This window comes from Phyllobates terribilis, unplaced genomic scaffold (genome assembly GCF_046119375.1).
Source record: "Phyllobates terribilis strain yellow unplaced genomic scaffold, ASM4611937v1 Scaffold_1__5_contigs__length_1240528914, whole genome shotgun sequence".
NCBI classification, from domain to species: Eukaryota; Metazoa; Chordata; class Amphibia; order Anura; family Dendrobatidae; genus Phyllobates; species Phyllobates terribilis.
The window spans coordinates 225,621,403-225,639,113 of record NW_027362761.1 but is presented as its reverse complement, the minus strand read 5'-3'; the positions used below and the strand labels follow the sequence as shown (position 1 = coordinate 225,639,113).

At 45.6% G+C, this 17,711-nt stretch overlaps 1 protein-coding gene across 2 annotated transcripts in view; it reads left to right on the top strand.

Moving 5' to 3' along the window:
- The window catches only part of SHC3 (SHC adaptor protein 3), a 143,388-nt gene that overhangs the window by 37,588 nt on the left and 88,089 nt on the right, over window positions 1-17,711 (top strand). For both annotated transcript variants that reach the window (XM_073671006.1, XM_073671005.1), the window contains exon 3: window positions 12,983-13,053. In XM_073671006.1, the coding sequence (XP_073527107.1) occupies window positions 12,983-13,053 (71 nt within the window). The remainder of the gene's footprint in view (window positions 1-12,982; window positions 13,054-17,711) is intronic.

Genomic DNA, 17,711 nt, shown 5'->3' with positions numbered 1-17,711 from the left:
AATAAGAGGAGAGGGAAGAGGCAATGGGGGACGGAGGAGAGAATTGAAGGTGTTGAATAGTTGTTTGGGTTTGTAGGACAGGGAGGATATGAGAGATGAGAAGTATGTTTGTTTTGCTGCAGTGAGTGTGGACTTGAAGGTAGTGAGGGACTGTTTGAATGCGATGAAGTGCTCATTGGAGTGGGACCTTTTCCATCTATGCTCAGCAACCCTGGAGGCCCATTGCAGTTCTTTAGTTAGGCTGGTGTGCCAGGGTTGTCTGTTGATTGTGCGAGCTTTGGTATGTGTGAGGGGGACGACTGAATCGAGAGCTGCAGCTGTTGTGTTGTATAAAGTGGCAGCAACATCTGCATCATGTAAGGAACTAATGTCTGTAAGAGGGAGAAGGGATTCAGAGAGTGAGTGTAGGTCAAGGTGTTTGAGATTTCTGCGAGGGTATGCAAGTTTGTGGAGTGAGGATTGTTGCCCTGGAGAGGAGAGGGTAGAGAATGTAAGTAGGTTGTGGTCAGAGAGAGGGAGAGGTAAGTTAGAGAGGTTAGATAGGGAACAGAGGCGGGTGAATATGAGGTCCAGCATGTGGCCGTCTTTGTGGGTGGGTGTGGAAGACCACTGGGTAAGACCGAAGGAGGAAGTGAGGGATAGAAGCTTAGAGGCAGCTGTGAGGGAAGTGTCAGTGGGGATGTTGAAGTCGCCCATGAGGATAGTGGGGATGTCAACGGAGAGGAAATGAAGTAGCCAAGTGGTGAAGTGGTCAAAGAAAGTGGTAGTTGATCCTGGGGGGCGGTAGATGACAGCCAGTTGGAGGTTGGAGGGGGAGTAGATGTGCACGCAGTGCACTTCAAAAGAGGGGAGAGTAATTGAGGGTGGCAGTGGGATATGGGTGAAGGAGCAGTTATCTGAGAGGAGGAAACCTATTCCTCCACCGTGCTTGCTGGTGGGGCGGGGGCTATGGGAGAGGTGGAATCCTCCATATGAAAGTGCAGCAGGAGAGGCCATGTCGGAGGGGGTGAGCCAGGTTTCAGTGATGCCGAGGAAGGAAAGCTTGTTAATGATGAAATAATCATGAATATAGGAAAGTTTGTTGCGAGCGTTCCATAGAGCTCCTGTTAGGGGGACTGGGGAAGCGGGGGCTGGGCGGATGAATATAAGGTTAGAAAAGGTACGAGAGTTTGGGATAGATCGTGGATAGGAGGTGGAAGTGACTGTGGTAAAAAACTATGCTTTTTCGTCATACAGCCGAACAAAAAGTGGAATAAAACGCAATCAAAAATTCAAATGTAAATAAAAATGGTATTGCTGAAAACATCATCTTGTCCCCCCCCAAAAAATGCCATACAGCTCCATCAGAGGAGAAATAAAAAAAAGCTATAGTTCTCAGAATATCCAAAAACAATTATTTTTTCTAAAAAATTGCTTTTATTGTGGAAAAGTACCAAACATAAAAAGAAATAATATAAATGTGGTATCACTGTAATCATGCTGACCCAGTAAACAGCATAAAAAAAGCAAAAAAACACAATTCCTGAAATGCTGTTTTATATTCGTTCTGCTTCCGAAAAATCAGAATAGAAAGCGATCAGAAAATGTTATGTGCCTGAAAATGGTACCAATAAAAATGTCAACTCGTCCCGCAAAAAAGAAGCCCTCACATAACTCTGTTGGCAGAAATATAGAAAAATTATAGGTCTCAGAATATAGCGATGCATAAACTTTTTTTTTTTTTTAAAAGTGTTTTAGTGTGTGATAATAGCCAACTATAAAAAAAAATATAAATCTGATATTGCTGTAATCGCACCAACCCCAAGAATGAATCCGTGTCAACACTTATACACACGGTGAATGGCGTGAAAAATAAATAAAACCAATTTTTGACCTGCTGTTGATTTGTTCATTTAGCCTCCCAAAGATCGCAGTAATATTTGGCTCACATTTATCCTGTGCTCTACGCTGAACGCTTACATCGGGGATTCCATTTAAATCTCTGAAATACGTGATTCAGACAGAACCCCCAACATATAATTCCCTATAATTAGGCAGATGGAAACACTGTGAATGTTGTCTGGCCTATGATAATGCAAATAGCGTTCCTTCCCTCCCGAATCTCATTGTGTGGCTAAGCAGTACTGTATAGCCACATATGGGGTATTGCCACATTCAGCAGAATTTGTGTGATAAAGCTTGGTGCCATTTCTACCCATTTCCCATGTGCATGTGAAAGTGTAAAATCTGTGGCTAAAATACATTTTTTTGTGGTAAAAATGTAATTATTTTTTCTTCACCGCCCAATGGTATAAAATTTCTGTGACACTCGTGGTATCAATATGATCACTGCATCTTTAGATAAATTCATTGAGAGGTGTAGTTTTTAAATGGGGTCACTTACAGGGGGTTCTACTGTTCTGTCACCTCAAAGGCTCTGAAATTATGACAAGGCACCCGCAAACCATAACAGAAAAATCTGCACTATAATATGGTGCTCCTTACATTCTGAGCTTTCCACTGTGTCAGGAAAGTATTTCCCAATTACATATAGGGTATTGGCGGCCCTTATAAAAATGTAAAATTTGCGGCTAAAGCAATATTTTAGTAGTAAAAGTGTAATTATTCTTTCTTCATCACCCAATGGTATAAAATTCGGTGAGGCACCCCTAGATGAATTCATTGAGGGGTGTATTTTGTAAAGTGTGGTCACTTATGGGGAATTCTGCTTTTTTCGCATGACAGGGGCTCTGCCAATGTGACTTGGTACCCTCAAATGATTCCAGCAAAATCTGCACTGCAATATACCGCTCCTTCCCTTCTAAGCTTTGCACTGTGCCTCAAAAGTAGTTTTTGACCATGTCAGAGAAAATAGGTGTCATAGAAAATATTAAAAATCTCTGAAGTCACTCACATCCCCCCTCCTTCCTTTTTCCTGACATCCAGAGTGCCGCACCACACAATAGCTGACACTCTTAGGTATAGGATTGTACAATAGAATACAAGTAGGAAATTGAATAGTGAACCGGCTTAATTAATATGCAAGAGCTGACAGTCTAGTCTCTTAGGTGTGAATTACACAGTAAAATATATGGGCCAGGTGACTGAACGAGGATGCCTATGTGCATAGACAAAGAGTTCAGGTTGGACAAATAGTTTAGACAGGAAAAGGCCATTTAAGTTTAGGAGAGGATTAAAGCAGATATCTCACACTATTTAGGAATACCTATTGTTACCCTGCATATACATTCCTTTTATCAGAACAGCTAGCTCAGAGAGTATGTCTCTGAAAGAAAATACAGAATATTGGAATTTGTATAAATCTGATATTAATGTGACATACATTTTTAGCATCAAGGCTAACAGGGGAAAAAGATACATATTTTCTCAGAACTATAACCCCTGACAATGAGCCGCAAATCCACAGTAACCAGATAACTAACAACATCTATGCCATGTTTGCTTTCTAAGTAAAGATAAAATCACAATAAAAAATGTGGCATCAATCTCGAACTTCTGTGATCGTCTGGTAAGAAGTTATGACATAAGTTAGGATTTCATAAAATCCTGAAGGGCTCAGAACAGCCCACAACACTGCCCATGTGAGGTCATCACGGGGAGGGTGTGTGGGTGGGACGCAGGGGCTGATAAAATATCAAGCTGAATTAAGATCTGCATTAATGTAGAGAGATACATATTGTGTATGCAGGAATCCCGTTCACTAAATGGCCAATCGAAGTGGTCTCCTTCGAGTAAACTGAATCGTCTCTGAGATCTATGTAGTATGTTCTTTTGTTAATCCCTTTCATTTTAAGTGACTGTATATGCTGTATTGTTTTGTCCCCTCTGTAAAATCTTTTGTATATTTTTCTTAAACACTGCCGCCCTTTGGATTAAATGGGTTATCATGGAGTTAGCAGTGATCGTACGGCGGTATATACACATATGCCATGGGTTGGAATCCGGAAGTGTATATACGCTCACTGTTAGTTTCCCGATAACTGAACTCTTAGTGCAAATTATTCGTCAGCCAATCGTGTAATTGTCCAGTTGATAGGGGGCAGTAGAGAGCTGTTCGCTCCAAAGATCACAACGGATGGTTCTCGTGACCTTCCCAGGCTGTGATACTGTGGATAATTGTTATATTGGTAAATAAATCCTTGACAGACCACATATGGGGTATTGGCATACTCAGGAGAAATTGGGTAACAAATTGTAACATTCATTTTCTCCTATTACCCCTTCTGAAAATTAAAAACTTGGAGCCAAATCAACATTTCAGTGGAACAAATTATCATTTTCCATTTACTCAGCCCAATGTTATACAATTATGGGAATGGCCTGAGTTTTAAAAATGCTCCCTACATGCCTAGATTAATTTCTCGAGAGGTGTAGTTTCCAAAATGGGGGTTACTTGTGGGAGTTTCTGCTGTTTTGCCATGTCAGGGGCTCTTCAAATGTGACAAGGAGTCTGCAATCTATTCCAGCCAAAATGATGCTTCAAAATTCAAATGGTGCTCCTTCCCTTCCAAGCCCTTCCATAAACCCAAACAGTTGTTTTCCATTACATGTGGGGTGTCAGTGTGCTCAGGAAAAATTGCTCAACAAATTATACAGTCCATTTTCTCCTGTTATCCTTGTGAAAATGAAAAATTTGGGGCAAAACCAATATTTTTGTGGGAAAAATGAATTGTTTTATTTTCAGGGCTCAACATTATAAAACTCTGTGAATAAACTGTGGATTCAAAATGCTTACCACATCTCTAAATAAATGGGATGAGGGGTGTAGTTTCTAAAACGGGGTCACATTTGGGAGGTTTCCACTGTTTAGGCACATCAGGGGCTCTGCAAACACACACATGGCATTCGCTATCTATTCTAACCCATTTGGTACTCTAAAAGTTAAAAGGTGCTCCTTCCCTTCTGAGCCCTGCCGTCTGCCCAGTTGTTTTACACCACATATGGGGTATCAGTGTACTCAGGGGAAATTGCTCAACATATTTTGGGGTAAATTTTTTCCTGTTACCCTTGGGAAAATAAAACATTTGCGGCTAAAGCAACATTTTTGTGGGAGAAAATGGCATCCGCTATCTATTCCTGTTAATTTAGTGTTTCAAAAGTCAAATGACACTGCTTGTAACGGGTCTGGGAGGCGGAACCTCTGAGCTACTATACAAGGGGGCGGTCCTTGTAAGGGAGCGGGTGGCGACCAGGGAAGACGGGCAGGCAGTCACAGCAGGTGACCGGGACAGTCTCTGGGTGAACGGGCTGGAGGTCACGGCAAGTGACCGGGGTAGTCTCTGGATGAACGGGCAGGAGGACACGGCAAGTGACCGGGGCAGTCTCTGGATGAACGGGCAGGAGGTCACGGCAAGTGACCGGGGCAGTCTCTGGGTAAAGGGTAGGTACGACCTGTGATGGCTGAGCCTCCAGGTAGGCTAGCAGGCGGATGGTAGATGTGTGCTCCCAGGTGAGCAAGCGAGAGTCTCTGGATAAACGGGTGGTCACAGCATGTGACGGCGGAGCCTCCAGGTAGGCCAACAGACAGGCAGCAGATGAGCGTTCCCAGGTGAGCGGGCAGGAGTCTCTGGAATGGCAGGTGGTTACAGCACGTGACGGCGGAGCCTCCAGGTAAGCCAACAGACAGGCAGCAGATGAGCGCTCCCAGGTGAGCGGGCAGGAGTCTCTGGAATGGCAGGTGGTCACAGCACGTGACGGCGGAGCCTCCAGGTAGGCAAGCAGGCAGGTAGCAGATGTGCGCTCCCAGGTGAGCGGGCAGGAGTCTCTGGAATGGCAGGTGGTCACAGCACGTGACGGCGGAACCTCCAGGTAGGCTAGCAGGCAGGTAGCAGATGTGCGCTCCCAGGTGAGCGGGCAAGCTGGTCCATAGACAGACTGACAGGAGTAGGAAGGCAGACCGTCGGACCTCAGGCTAGCAAGCAGGTAGGAGGAATGTCAGGCAGGAAACAGACAGCAAACTGGCAGGATTCTAGCAGGTAACTGGCAGGTAACTGGCAACGGGACCTGAGGGCTGAAGCAGAGTAGTGAACAGTGCAACAACATTGCTCGGGCACCTCCATTTTGGAGGAGGTGCCTTATATATGGTGAAGTCCTCCGGCCATTGGCCGGGGACTCCTTAGGACGGCGCGCGCGGCCCCTTTAAGAGGGAGGGAGCGCGCGCGCGCCCTAAGCACAGTGGCCGGGAAGGAGCGCGCGCTGCCAGCAGAGCGGGAGGAGGACGCCGGGCTCGGAGCAGAGGGGTGAGGGGAACAGCGTCCCTGCCTAGCAGAGGGCAGGGACGCCGGCGCTACAGTACCCCCCCCTTTAGGCCACCCTTTTTTAGGCCAGAGAGAAATTTAGCTAGGATGAGAGGGGCATGGATGTTCTCCCGGGGCTCCCACGTTCTCTCTTCAGGACCAAACCCCTTCCAATCTACTAGAAAAAAGGTCTTCCCTCTTACCCTTTTGGTGGCCAGAATGTTCTCTACCTCAAATTCGTTTTCAGCGGAAACCGGAGCAGGAGGCGTACCTGTAGACTTGGAAAAAGAGTTAAGTACCACAGGTTTGAGGAGAGATACATGGAAGGAGTTAGGGATCCGCAAGTTGGCCGGGAGTTTCAATTTATAGGCCACCGGGTTGATCTGACTGATGACCTCCAGAGGACCGATGAACCGAGGCCCTAACTTATAGGAAGGAATCTTGAGCCGGACATACTTAGACGAGAGCCAGACCTTATCCCCTGGACGGAATTGAGGAGGATCCAGACGTTTTTTGTCAGCATGTCTTTTCATACGCTCGGATGACAGAAGGAGTGCGGATCGGGTACTCTCCCATATGGAGGAAAATTTGTTAACAAGAGATTCCGCAGCCGGATTGTCCACCGAGGTGGAGACGGGAAATGGGATCCGAGGATGCTGACCGAAGTCTACAAAAAACGGGGATTTGGAGGAAGATTCGCTCTTGTGATTGTTGTAAGAAAATTCGGCCCATGGCAGGAGATCCACCCAGTCTGAATGGTGGGCATTAACGAAGTGCCGGAGGTAACTGGTCAGGTTCTGATTGATCCGCTCCACTTGACCATTAGACTGTGGGTGGTAAGCGGAGGAGAAGTCCAGGGTGACGTCTAGCAGTTTACAAGTAGCTCTCCAGAAGCGTGAGGTGAACTGTACCCCACGATCCGACACGATGTGGAGGGGCAGGCCATGAAGACGGAAGATGTGGCGGATAAAGTCTTTAGCCAGCTCGGGTGCAGACGGGAGGCCTGGCAGGGGAATGAAATGAGCCATTTTGGAAAAGCGGTCAGCGACCACACAAATGACCGTACAACCGGCAGAGACGGGGAGATCAGTTATAAAGTCCATTGCTATATGCTGCCAGGGGGCAGCAGGTACTGGGAGCGGAAGGAGGCGACCGGCTGGCAGATGTCTCGGAACCTTGTTGCGGGTGCAGGACACACAGGCAGAAACAAAGTCTATTACGTCCTTGTGCAGGGTAGGCCACCAGTAGTGCCGGGTAATAAGCTGGAGGGTCTTTTTCTGACCGGCGTGGCCAGCTAGTTTAGACGAGTGACCCCAGTGTAGGATCTTCTCCCGATCAGGTACTGATACGAACGTCTTACCGGGAGGGAGACGATTTAGACTCACGGGAGCCACCTGCATTACTCTGGCGGGATCGATGATGTGTTTCGGTTCTTCCTCGAGATCAGACACCAGAAAGGATCGGGATAAGGCGTCCGCCTTGATGTTTTTGTCAGCCGGGCGAAAATGAAGAATAAAATCAAAGCGAGCAAAAAACAAGGACCACCGAGCTTGGCGCGGGTTAAGTCTCTGGGCATGCTGGAGGTAAGCCAAGTTCTTGTGGTCAGTGTAAATTATTACCGGGTGAAGAGCCCCTTCGAGCAGGTAACGCCACTCCTCCAATGCCAGCTTGATGGCCAATAACTCTCGATCTCCAATGGAATAGTTGCGCTCAGAAGAGGAGAAGAGTTTGGAGAAGAAGCCACAAGTTACCATTTTCCCGGAAGATGATTTTTGGGTAAGTACCGCTCCGGCTCCAGAGGAGGAGGCGTCAACCTCCAGGAAGAACTGCTTGTTGCCATCTAGGCGATGCAGCACCGGGGCGGAAGAGAAGGCCTGTTTTAAGGAAAGAAAGGCCTCCTCTGCTTCGGGCGGCCACTCTCTGGGATTAGTGCCCTTACGGGTGAGCGCGGAAATTGGGGCAGTCCGGGAAGAGAGGTGCGGTATGAAGAGGCGGTAGTAGTTGGCGAAGCCCAGGAACCGCTGAATGGCCTTCAACCCCTCCGGTCGGGGCCATTTCTCGATGGCAGACAGTTTCTCTGGATCCATTCGTAGGCCGGTCTGAGAAATAATGTAGCCCAAAAACGGAAGCGAGGTCTGCTCAAAGAGGCACTTCTCATATTTAGCGAAGAGGTGATTCTGCCTGAGCCTGAGCAGGACCTGACGAACGTCTCTCCGGTGAGTCTGGAGATCCGGAGAGAAGACCAAGATGTCGTCCAGGTACACCACTACGCAGGAGTAGAGAAGGTCCCGGAAGATGTCATTGACCAACTCTTGAAAGACGGCAGGAGCGTTACAGAGACCAAAGGGCATTAGCAGATATTCATAGTGGCCGTCCCGGGTGTTGAATGCAGTCTTCCATTCATCCCCTTGACGGATACGGACCAGGTTGTACGCCCCACGGAGGTCCAGTTTGGTGAAGATTCTAGCCCCCCTCAGACGATCAAATAATTCTGGAATGAGCGGAAGGGGGTACTTATTCTTCACCGTGATCTGGTTAAGGCCTCTATAGTCTATACAGGGACGGAGAGAGCCGTCCTTCTTTTTTACGAAAAAGAAGCCTGCTCCCGCCGGGGAGGTAGATTTCCGGATGAATCCCCTGGCCAAATTCTCCTCAATATATTCGGACATCGACCGGGTCTCAGCAGCGGACAATGGGTTAATACGCCCACGGGGAGGCGTAGCACCGGGTAACAGGTCGATAGGACAGTCGTATGGTCTATGAGGGGGTCTGCCTCCTTTTTATTAAAGACATCAGCAAATGACCAATAGGGAATCGGAAGTCCAGGTAGATTAGTTGGGGTAGGAGAAGGACGGGCGGGATGAACAGGAACCAAACAAGTCTTATGACAGTCCTGTCCCCAGCGAAGGACTTCTCCGGTCTGCCAGTCAAGCACGGGTGCATGTCTCTGGAGCCAAGGTAGACCTAGTAAGAGGGCGTGAGAGAGTCCAGGCAGAACATGAAAAGAGATGCTCTCAGAATGCAGCATTCCCACCTGCAGAGTTACGGATTCGGTGATGAGTTGGATGGGACGTGGTAAGAGGCCCCCATCCACAGCAGCGACAGATAATGGTATAGCCAGAGGTTTGGTGGGAATGCGGTATTTTTGTACCAGGGCCTGTGAAATAAGATTCCCGGCCGCTCCAGAGTCAAGTTGGGCTAGTTCGAAAAAACGATTCTCCCCGCAGATAATTGAGACCGACAGCAGCAGAGATGGAGAGGATTTATTCTTGTCTAGGTCGACCTCTCTGAGCGAACCTAGACACAGGCGTTTCCCGACCTCTCCGGGCAGGTACGGATCCGGTGCTCCTTACTGCCACAGTAGAAGCAGCTCCCTTCGGCACGGCGTAAGTCCTGACGGGTTTTGACCATCTTGGTCTGGTCGACCTGCATAGGCTCAGGAGAGTGTACCTGGGGAGAAACGGAGGGAGTGACGGATTTCTGAAAAGTAGGAGCTAGACGTGGGAACCTCCTCTCACGGGTGACTTCTTTGGCATGCTCCTGGAACCGTAGGTCAATCCGGGTGTCAAGAGTTATTAGGTCATCAAGAGTGGTAGGAATGTCTCGACCGGCAAGTTCATCTTTAGTACGGCCGGACAGACCCTCCCAGAAGACAGATACCAGAGCGTCGTTATCCCAGGCCAGCTCCGAGGCAAGGGTACGGAACCGTATGGCATATTGGCCCACGGTGAGACTTCCCTGACGGAGGCGTAGCAGAGATGATGCGGATGAGGTCTTCCGTCCAGGTTCGTCGAAGACTTTCCGGAAAGCCGTGAGAAAGGCAGGCAAGTCGGACACCAGGGGGTCTCCTCTCTCCCATAGAGGATTTAGCCAGGCCAGGGCCTCCCCGGTGAGATGGGACATGATGAAGGCAATTTTGGCCCGGTCGGAGTTAAACTGGTGGGACAGGAGTTCAAAGTGCAGGGTGCACTGATTTATAAAGCCCCGAGCCTGAGCGGAGTCGCCTCCGAAGCGAGGAGGTGCAGAAAGCCGGGGTCCGGGGTAGGATACCATAGTATTGGTGAGCAGCGGAGCTGCCGGATTACGAGTCATGGCACTGGCGGTGGTTGCTGGTGGAGCAGTCAGAGTGTCCAGGCGAGAATTGACATTCCGCAGGTGACCCAGGATGGACTCCTGTTGGGACCTCTGACGGGACAGTTCATGACACAGGTCCGAGAGTGAGGGAGCTTGGGTGCCACCGGGTTCCACGGCCCGAGCAAACTGTAACGGGTCTGGGAGGCGGAACCTCTGAGCTACTATACAAGGGGGCGGTCCTTGTAAGGGAGCGGGTGGCGACCAGGGAAGACGGGCAGGCAGTCACAGCAGGTGACCGGGACAGTCTCTGGGTGAACGGGCTGGAGGTCACGGCAAGTGACCGGGGTAGTCTCTGGATGAACGGGCAGGAGGACACGGCAAGTGACCGGGGCAGTCTCTGGATGAACGGGCAGGAGGTCACGGCAAGTGACCGGGGCAGTCTCTGGGTAAAGGGTAGGTACGACCTGTGATGGCTGAGCCTCCAGGTAGGCTAGCAGGCGGATGGTAGATGTGTGCTCCCAGGTGAGCAAGCGAGAGTCTCTGGATAAACGGGTGGTCACAGCATGTGACGGCGGAGCCTCCAGGTAGGCCAACAGACAGGCAGCAGATGAGCGCTCCCAGGTGAGCGGGCAGGAGTCTCTGGAATGGCAGGTGGTCACAGCACGTGACGGCGGAGCCTACAGGTAGGCCAACAGACAGGCAGCAGATGAGCGCTCCCAGGTGAGCGGGCAGGAGTCTCTGGAATGGCAGGTGGTCACAGCACGTGACGGCGGAGCCTCCAGGTAGGCAAGCAGGCAGGTAGCAGATGTGCGCTCCCAGGTGAGCGGGCAGGAGTCTCTGGAATGGCAGGTGGTCACAGCACGTGACGGCAGAACCTCCAGGTAGGCTAGCAGGCAGGTAGCAGACGTGCGCTCCCAGGTGAGCGGGCAAGCTGGTCCATAGACAGACTGACAGGAGTAGGAAGGCAGACCGTCGGACCTCAGGCTAGCAAGCAGGTAGGAGGAATGTCAGGCAGGAAACAGACAGCAAACTGGCAGGATTCTAGCAGGTAACTGGCAGGTAACTGGCAACGGGACCTGAGGGCTGAAGCAGAGTAGTGAACAGTGCAACAACATTGCTCGGGCACCTCCATTTTGGAGGAGGTGCCTTATATATGGTGAAGTCCTCCGGCCATTGGCCGGGGACTCCTTAGGACTGCGCGCGCGGCCCCTTTAAGAGGGAGGGAGCGCGCGCGCCCTAAGCACAGTGGCCGGGAAGGAGCGCGCGCTGCCAGCAGAGCGGGAGGAGGACGCCGGGCTCGGAGCAGAGGGGTGAGGGGAACAGCGTCCCTGCCTAGCAGAGGGCAGGGACGCCGGCGCTACACTGCTTCTCTTCGGAGTCCTGCCATGTGCCCAAACAGTAGTTTTCCACCACATATGGGGTATCAACGTACTCAGGAGAAATTGAACAACAAATTGTATTGTCCATTTTCTGTTATTACCCTTGTGGAAATGCAAAATTTGGGTCTAAACAAACATTTTTGTGGGAAAAAGTAAAATTTTCATCATTTTCATTTTTTCCTTCCATATTGTTTTAATTCCAGTGAAGCACCTTAAGGGTTAATAAGCTTATTAAATGTGGTTTCAAGCACTTTGAGGGATGCAGTTTTTAAAATGATGCACTTTTGGGTATTTTCTGTCACATTGGCCCTCAAAGCCACTTCAAATGGGATGTGGTCCCTCCAAAGAATTGATTTTGTAAATTTTGTTGGAAAACGGGAAATTGCTGATAAACTTTTAACCTTTATAACCTCCTAACAAAAAAAAGATGTTGAAAAAATAATGCTGATCTGAAGTAGACATATGGGAAATGTTAATTGCTAACTATTTTGTGTGCTATAATTCTCTGGTTTAAGTTCATAGAAATTACCAGTTCAAAAAATTGCAAAATTTTCGATATTTTCACAAATAGACGCAAAAAATATCTACCTAAATTTACCACTAAATTAAAGTACAATGTGTCACGAATAAACAATCTCAGAATCCCTTTGGCATGTTGAAGCGTTCCAGAGTTATTACTTTATAAATTCACACTGGTCAGAATTGTAAAACTTGGCCTTGTCAGGAAGGTGAAAACAGGCTGGGGAGTGAAGGGGTTAAGCCAGAATATGCCAAAACCCACTCAACTAAGTAATGAGTAATAACAGTCCATCATTACTTTAAGATATGAAAGGTCAGCCAATCTGGAAAATATGTAGAACCTTGAAGGTATTCTCAAGTGCAGTCATGAAAAAGATCAATTAGCTATAATTAGCTAATTATTGCACTTTTCTTCTAATAATACATGCATACTAGGTTAAGCTGATTGTACATGTTTATGGTGGGGTTGGGGTGGGGGGTGAAAAAGTTGTCAACTAAACCCTTGTTTGGTCAACTTCTATTGAAGTTTCTTAGGCCCAGTTAGATTTCAAATAAGCAGCTATATTTCTTAAAATAATGATGTGAAGCTCCCTATATCAGTAATGTAACTGTATAACAAGCTGTTTTTCAGTGTTTGTACGTAACATATGTCCTACATAATCACAGGTACCTCTAAAATATCTTCTGGCCTTTACAGAATCAAAACTGATTGATGTGCATGAACAATACTTTGAAAGTATTTTTTTCTAACCAAGTTCTGTCATCTTCTTGCAGTATTTAGGATGCATAGAAGTCTTACGCTCCATGAGATCTCTTGATTTCAATACAAGAACACAGATAACAAGGTAGGACAATTTTTGTTTTAATTGTATGATGACAGCTACTTTTTCTGTCCAGTCTAGGAATTGAACTAAATGCAATTTTAAGTATTTTGATTTTTTTAATTAGTAATCCCTTACTAATTTTACCTACTTGAAAAGTGAATAATATTAGAAGGGTATATTGCTTAGTATTGCATCTTTGGGAAAGGATGAAATGGTATCTCCATGCAGGTCAGACAATTAAAAAAACCTAGAAATTGTAGAAAAAATACAGATTCATTCTGCCATACAGGGTTGCAAAAAGCCATAATTTGGCATCCATAGACCCCTTCATTAATGTTTTTTTGTGTACTATATTTTGTATGCATGTCCAAACAACTTAGACCCACCTAAGGGCATTAATGGTTGTAACTGGTTTCTGTTAAAAAAAATTTGTGAAGCCAGATAAAATCTCAGATTCTATCGAACTCGGTTCCATGAAGTCATGTTTCTTTTAAGTCACTTTCAAGAGAACATAATACAGGAGTATTTCTGCGCCCATATTATAGATGCGTGTGCTGCTGTGTCCACGGGTCTAATGACCAATGCCATCAAATTGGGTCATCAGACCTGTGACAGGGCCTAAACTTTTCTGAATTGGTTTTAAAAGGGCATTAAACACTTTGAAGAATGAATGCACACAGTTTTACTATGGTTTTGAATTCTGATGCATTTGCTGTCACATTTTTCTATCATTGTGGATATTCATGATCAGCGTTTTCATGCTTGATTTTAATCCTCTTTTTTCTTTTGTTGATTTTCATGTGAGAAAGAAGCTCATAAACAACCTAAAATGCACAAATTAAATGGTTTTAATTCAATGGTTTTAAAAAAAAACAGTTACCTTGAAATATATAATATTAATATATTAACCATTTAATATAATTTCTTGGAAAATCTATTACTCTTAAATTGGTACGAAGCAGCATCAAGGCGCTTTTATTCCGTGAGAATATTAAACAAAATTACAATTACATTATTGTTTGATACAAAAGGGAATAATATGTTAAATTAATACCATCTTTCTTTCCTGTATAGTAGACATGCAATTATTTTTACGTCTCATCATTTAATACCTTCACAATAATACCATGTAAATGAATAAGCTAAGGAGATGGTCCTTCTGCTCGCTTAATTTATGTGATCTCCTTCTTGCTCCTTTCCAGCTGGGCATTTTCCTAGTAATAGCAGTTACTAGAAGCTACAGTACAAAGGAAATTCATAGAGACCCTATTAGTGTTGGTCCTGATGACATAATTATGTATTATTTATTTTACTCACTTATATAGCGCCATTAATTCCACAGCACTTTAAATACGTTATCGGCACTGTCTCAACTGGGGATTAGAATCTACATTCCCTATCAGTGTGTCTTTGTATTGTGGGAGGAAACTGAAGAACCTGGAGGAAACCCACGCAAACATGGGGAGAACATACAAACTCTTTGCAGATTTTGTCCTTGGTGGGATTTGAATCCAGAACCCCAGCGCTGCAAGGCTGCAGTGCTAACCACTGAGCCACCGTACTTGATTGACCAATCATATTGAACACATGAAAGTTTTTTGTAGAAAGTAACTTTCCCACTGTTTGCTAGTATAATAATAATAATAATAATAATCTTTATTTATATAGCGCCAACATATTCCGCAGCGCTTAACAATTCACAGGTTCATGTACAACAGTCATAAGTAACATAGCTAAAGATAATACAATAATTACAGCAAAAATAATGACGACCCTGCTCCTAAGAGCTTACAATCTACAATAGTATGTTTCCTTATTCTCCCTGTGATACCTGACAGTCTGTATTACTAATTTACATGTCTCACACTGGTAACATTCCCTTTTCTTTACAATAATCTGTGAAGGCAGATTCTCATGCGGATCAGTTTCCGGCCCAAAGATCTTAACAGCTCATTTACATATTAACAAAAGCATGGATTTTTTTGGTAATAAGATATGAGATCGCAGATATCAAGGTATCATTTTTTTCAACTTTCTATGATCTACAGACCCATATAGAGCGGCTTAGGAGGCTTGATACTTCCATAGATTTCCTTTAATGAAGGGAGCATTGGAATAAAGTGTACCAAATTCATTAATAGCCAGGCACCTTTAAGGACTGGATGTTCATTTTTTATCATTTCCATCACTTTTGTGGTGTAAATTATGATGAATTTGACGGGTGTTCTTGCCCATGCCTAATCCCACCAAAGCTTCGCTGACTTTTCAAAAATCAACATTTCGACCAGTTTTACAGCAGAATTCTTGTGAAAGCTGCTTCATAAATCAAGGCCATAATGTTTTAAACTAGCAAAAAATGTTTTTGCAAGGTTTCTTTTGCAATTAATTTTATGCAAGGTATTTTTACAAATAATGCTTGAAGGGAAAGTCTTCCATGCCCTAAAAATACATAGCAAAAAAAACATAAACACTTTAAAAAGGTGGCTATTGGAATCAGTGGACTCTCAACAGTTTGATAAATTTTATATCATAAATGTGTATAGTGGGAAACTCCTTTAGTATTGCTGCTAATGTCAACCAAGGAGTCATAGGATTGAGCTAGAGATCATTAAAGAGTTATGGAACTACAGTATAAAAATTATAGATTTTAAACACCAACAGTACACAACGCTGCAAAAGCACTCTGATTGCCTCACTCTTGATGGTAACAGTTTTGTGGAGCTGTGTATGTAGCAGGACAGCAAGATTGACAGGATTGGTGAAAAATGTAAAATTAGTATAACCCCCACTTGCTAATGTAAAGTGGCCAAGAGCGGTAGTCATGACCGAGCTACTGTCCAGTTACGCTCTGGCACTTTACAAGAAAACAGTGTCCCAGTTCCAGTGTGCTGTCAGGTGTGGGGTGCATCACACTCACTTGTAAGCCACAGGTCTCTGCTTTCTCCAGGCCTACATCTTCAGGAGCTGCCACACACAATTCAGGGGACACCAAGTTCATTGCAACAAGCAAAGTTTACTGGTCAGTTCAAGTTCATTAGGTTGTAACATGTGGGATAGGGCACAACACTTAATATTCCCTACATCCTTAGTACAACATATCTTCAGCCCTACCACTTGTTCCTCCTGGACTATTCCCAAGCTCGCTGACTTCGTCAGTCCCAGGAATTTACTGTCCAGTTCAGTAGTGCGTTCTGGACCAGCCATCTGCCCTTCACGAGGTTCCGCGTCCATCTTTCCCTGTATGCCAGAGGACACAATGCGCCCATCAGCCCTCACACTGAGCTTTGGCCTCCTGACATTGCCGGAATGTCCGCAAAGGATATCAGTACTGCCTCACACTGCCTTGAATGACTGTTACATGTTGGCCCTAGCAGCCCACTGTCCTTGAACTTGACCCTGCTACTGAGTTTCCCTATCTGAGAGCTACCAGGAAGTGAGTTCCTTTATTAACCTCACCCATCCCCTTCCATTGTGGGCTAGCCTTTAACATTAACTATATCTTTTGCCCTAGGTTCTAATCTGTGTCTCACCCTATGCTGTACAATACCAACATAAACATTGTTACACATCATGCATGTTATACTTCACATTACCATATTAACAATACTTACTATATTCCCTATTATAGCCTAGTTACAACATACACTAAACCACAGTATATATTTCACATGTCACTACACATACAGTGTGTACTGAAAGTATTCAGACCCCTTTAAATTTTTCACTCTTTGTTTTATTGCAGCCATTTGGTAAATTCTAAAAAGTTCATTTTTTTCTCATTAATGTACACTCTGCACCCCATCTTGAAAAAAAAATAAATTTTTGCAAATTTATTAAAAAAGAAAAACTGAAATATCACATGGTCATAAGTATTCAGACCCTTTGCTCAGACACTCATACTTAAGTCACATGCTGTCCATTTCCTTGTGATCCTACTTGAGATGGCTCTACTCCTTCATTGGAGCCCAGTTGTGTTTAATTAAACTGATAAGACTTGATTTGGAAAGGCATACACCTGTCTATATAAGACCTCACAGCTCACAGTGCATGTCTGACCAAATGAGAATCATGAGCTCAAAGGAACTGCCCAAGGAGCTCAGAGACAGAATTGTGGCAAGGCACAGATCTGGCCATGGTTAAAAAAGAATTTCTGCAGTACTCAAGGTTCCTAAGAGCTCAGTGGCCTCCATAATCCTTACATGGAAGAAGTTTGGGACCACCAGAAGTCTTCCTAAACCTCACCGTCCAGCCAAACTGAGCAGTCGTGGGAGAAGAGCCTTGGTGAGAGAGGTAAAGAAGAACCCCAAGATCACTGTGGCTGAGCTCCAGTGATGCAGTAGGGAAATGGGAGAAAGTTCCACAAAGTCAACTATCACTGCAGCCCTCCATCAGTCGGGCCTTTATGGCAGAGTGGCCAGACGGAAACCTCTCCTCAGTGCAAGACATATGAAAACCCACATAGAGTTTGCTCAAAAACACATGAAGGACTCCCAGACTATGAGAAATAAAATTCTCTGGTCTGATGAGACGAAGATAGAACTTTTTGGTGATAATTCTAAGCGGTATGTGTGGAGAAAACCAGGCACTGCTCATCACCTGCCCAATACAATCCCAACAGTGAAACATGGTGGTGGCAGCATCATGCTATGGGGGTGTTTTTCAGCTGCAGGGACAGGACA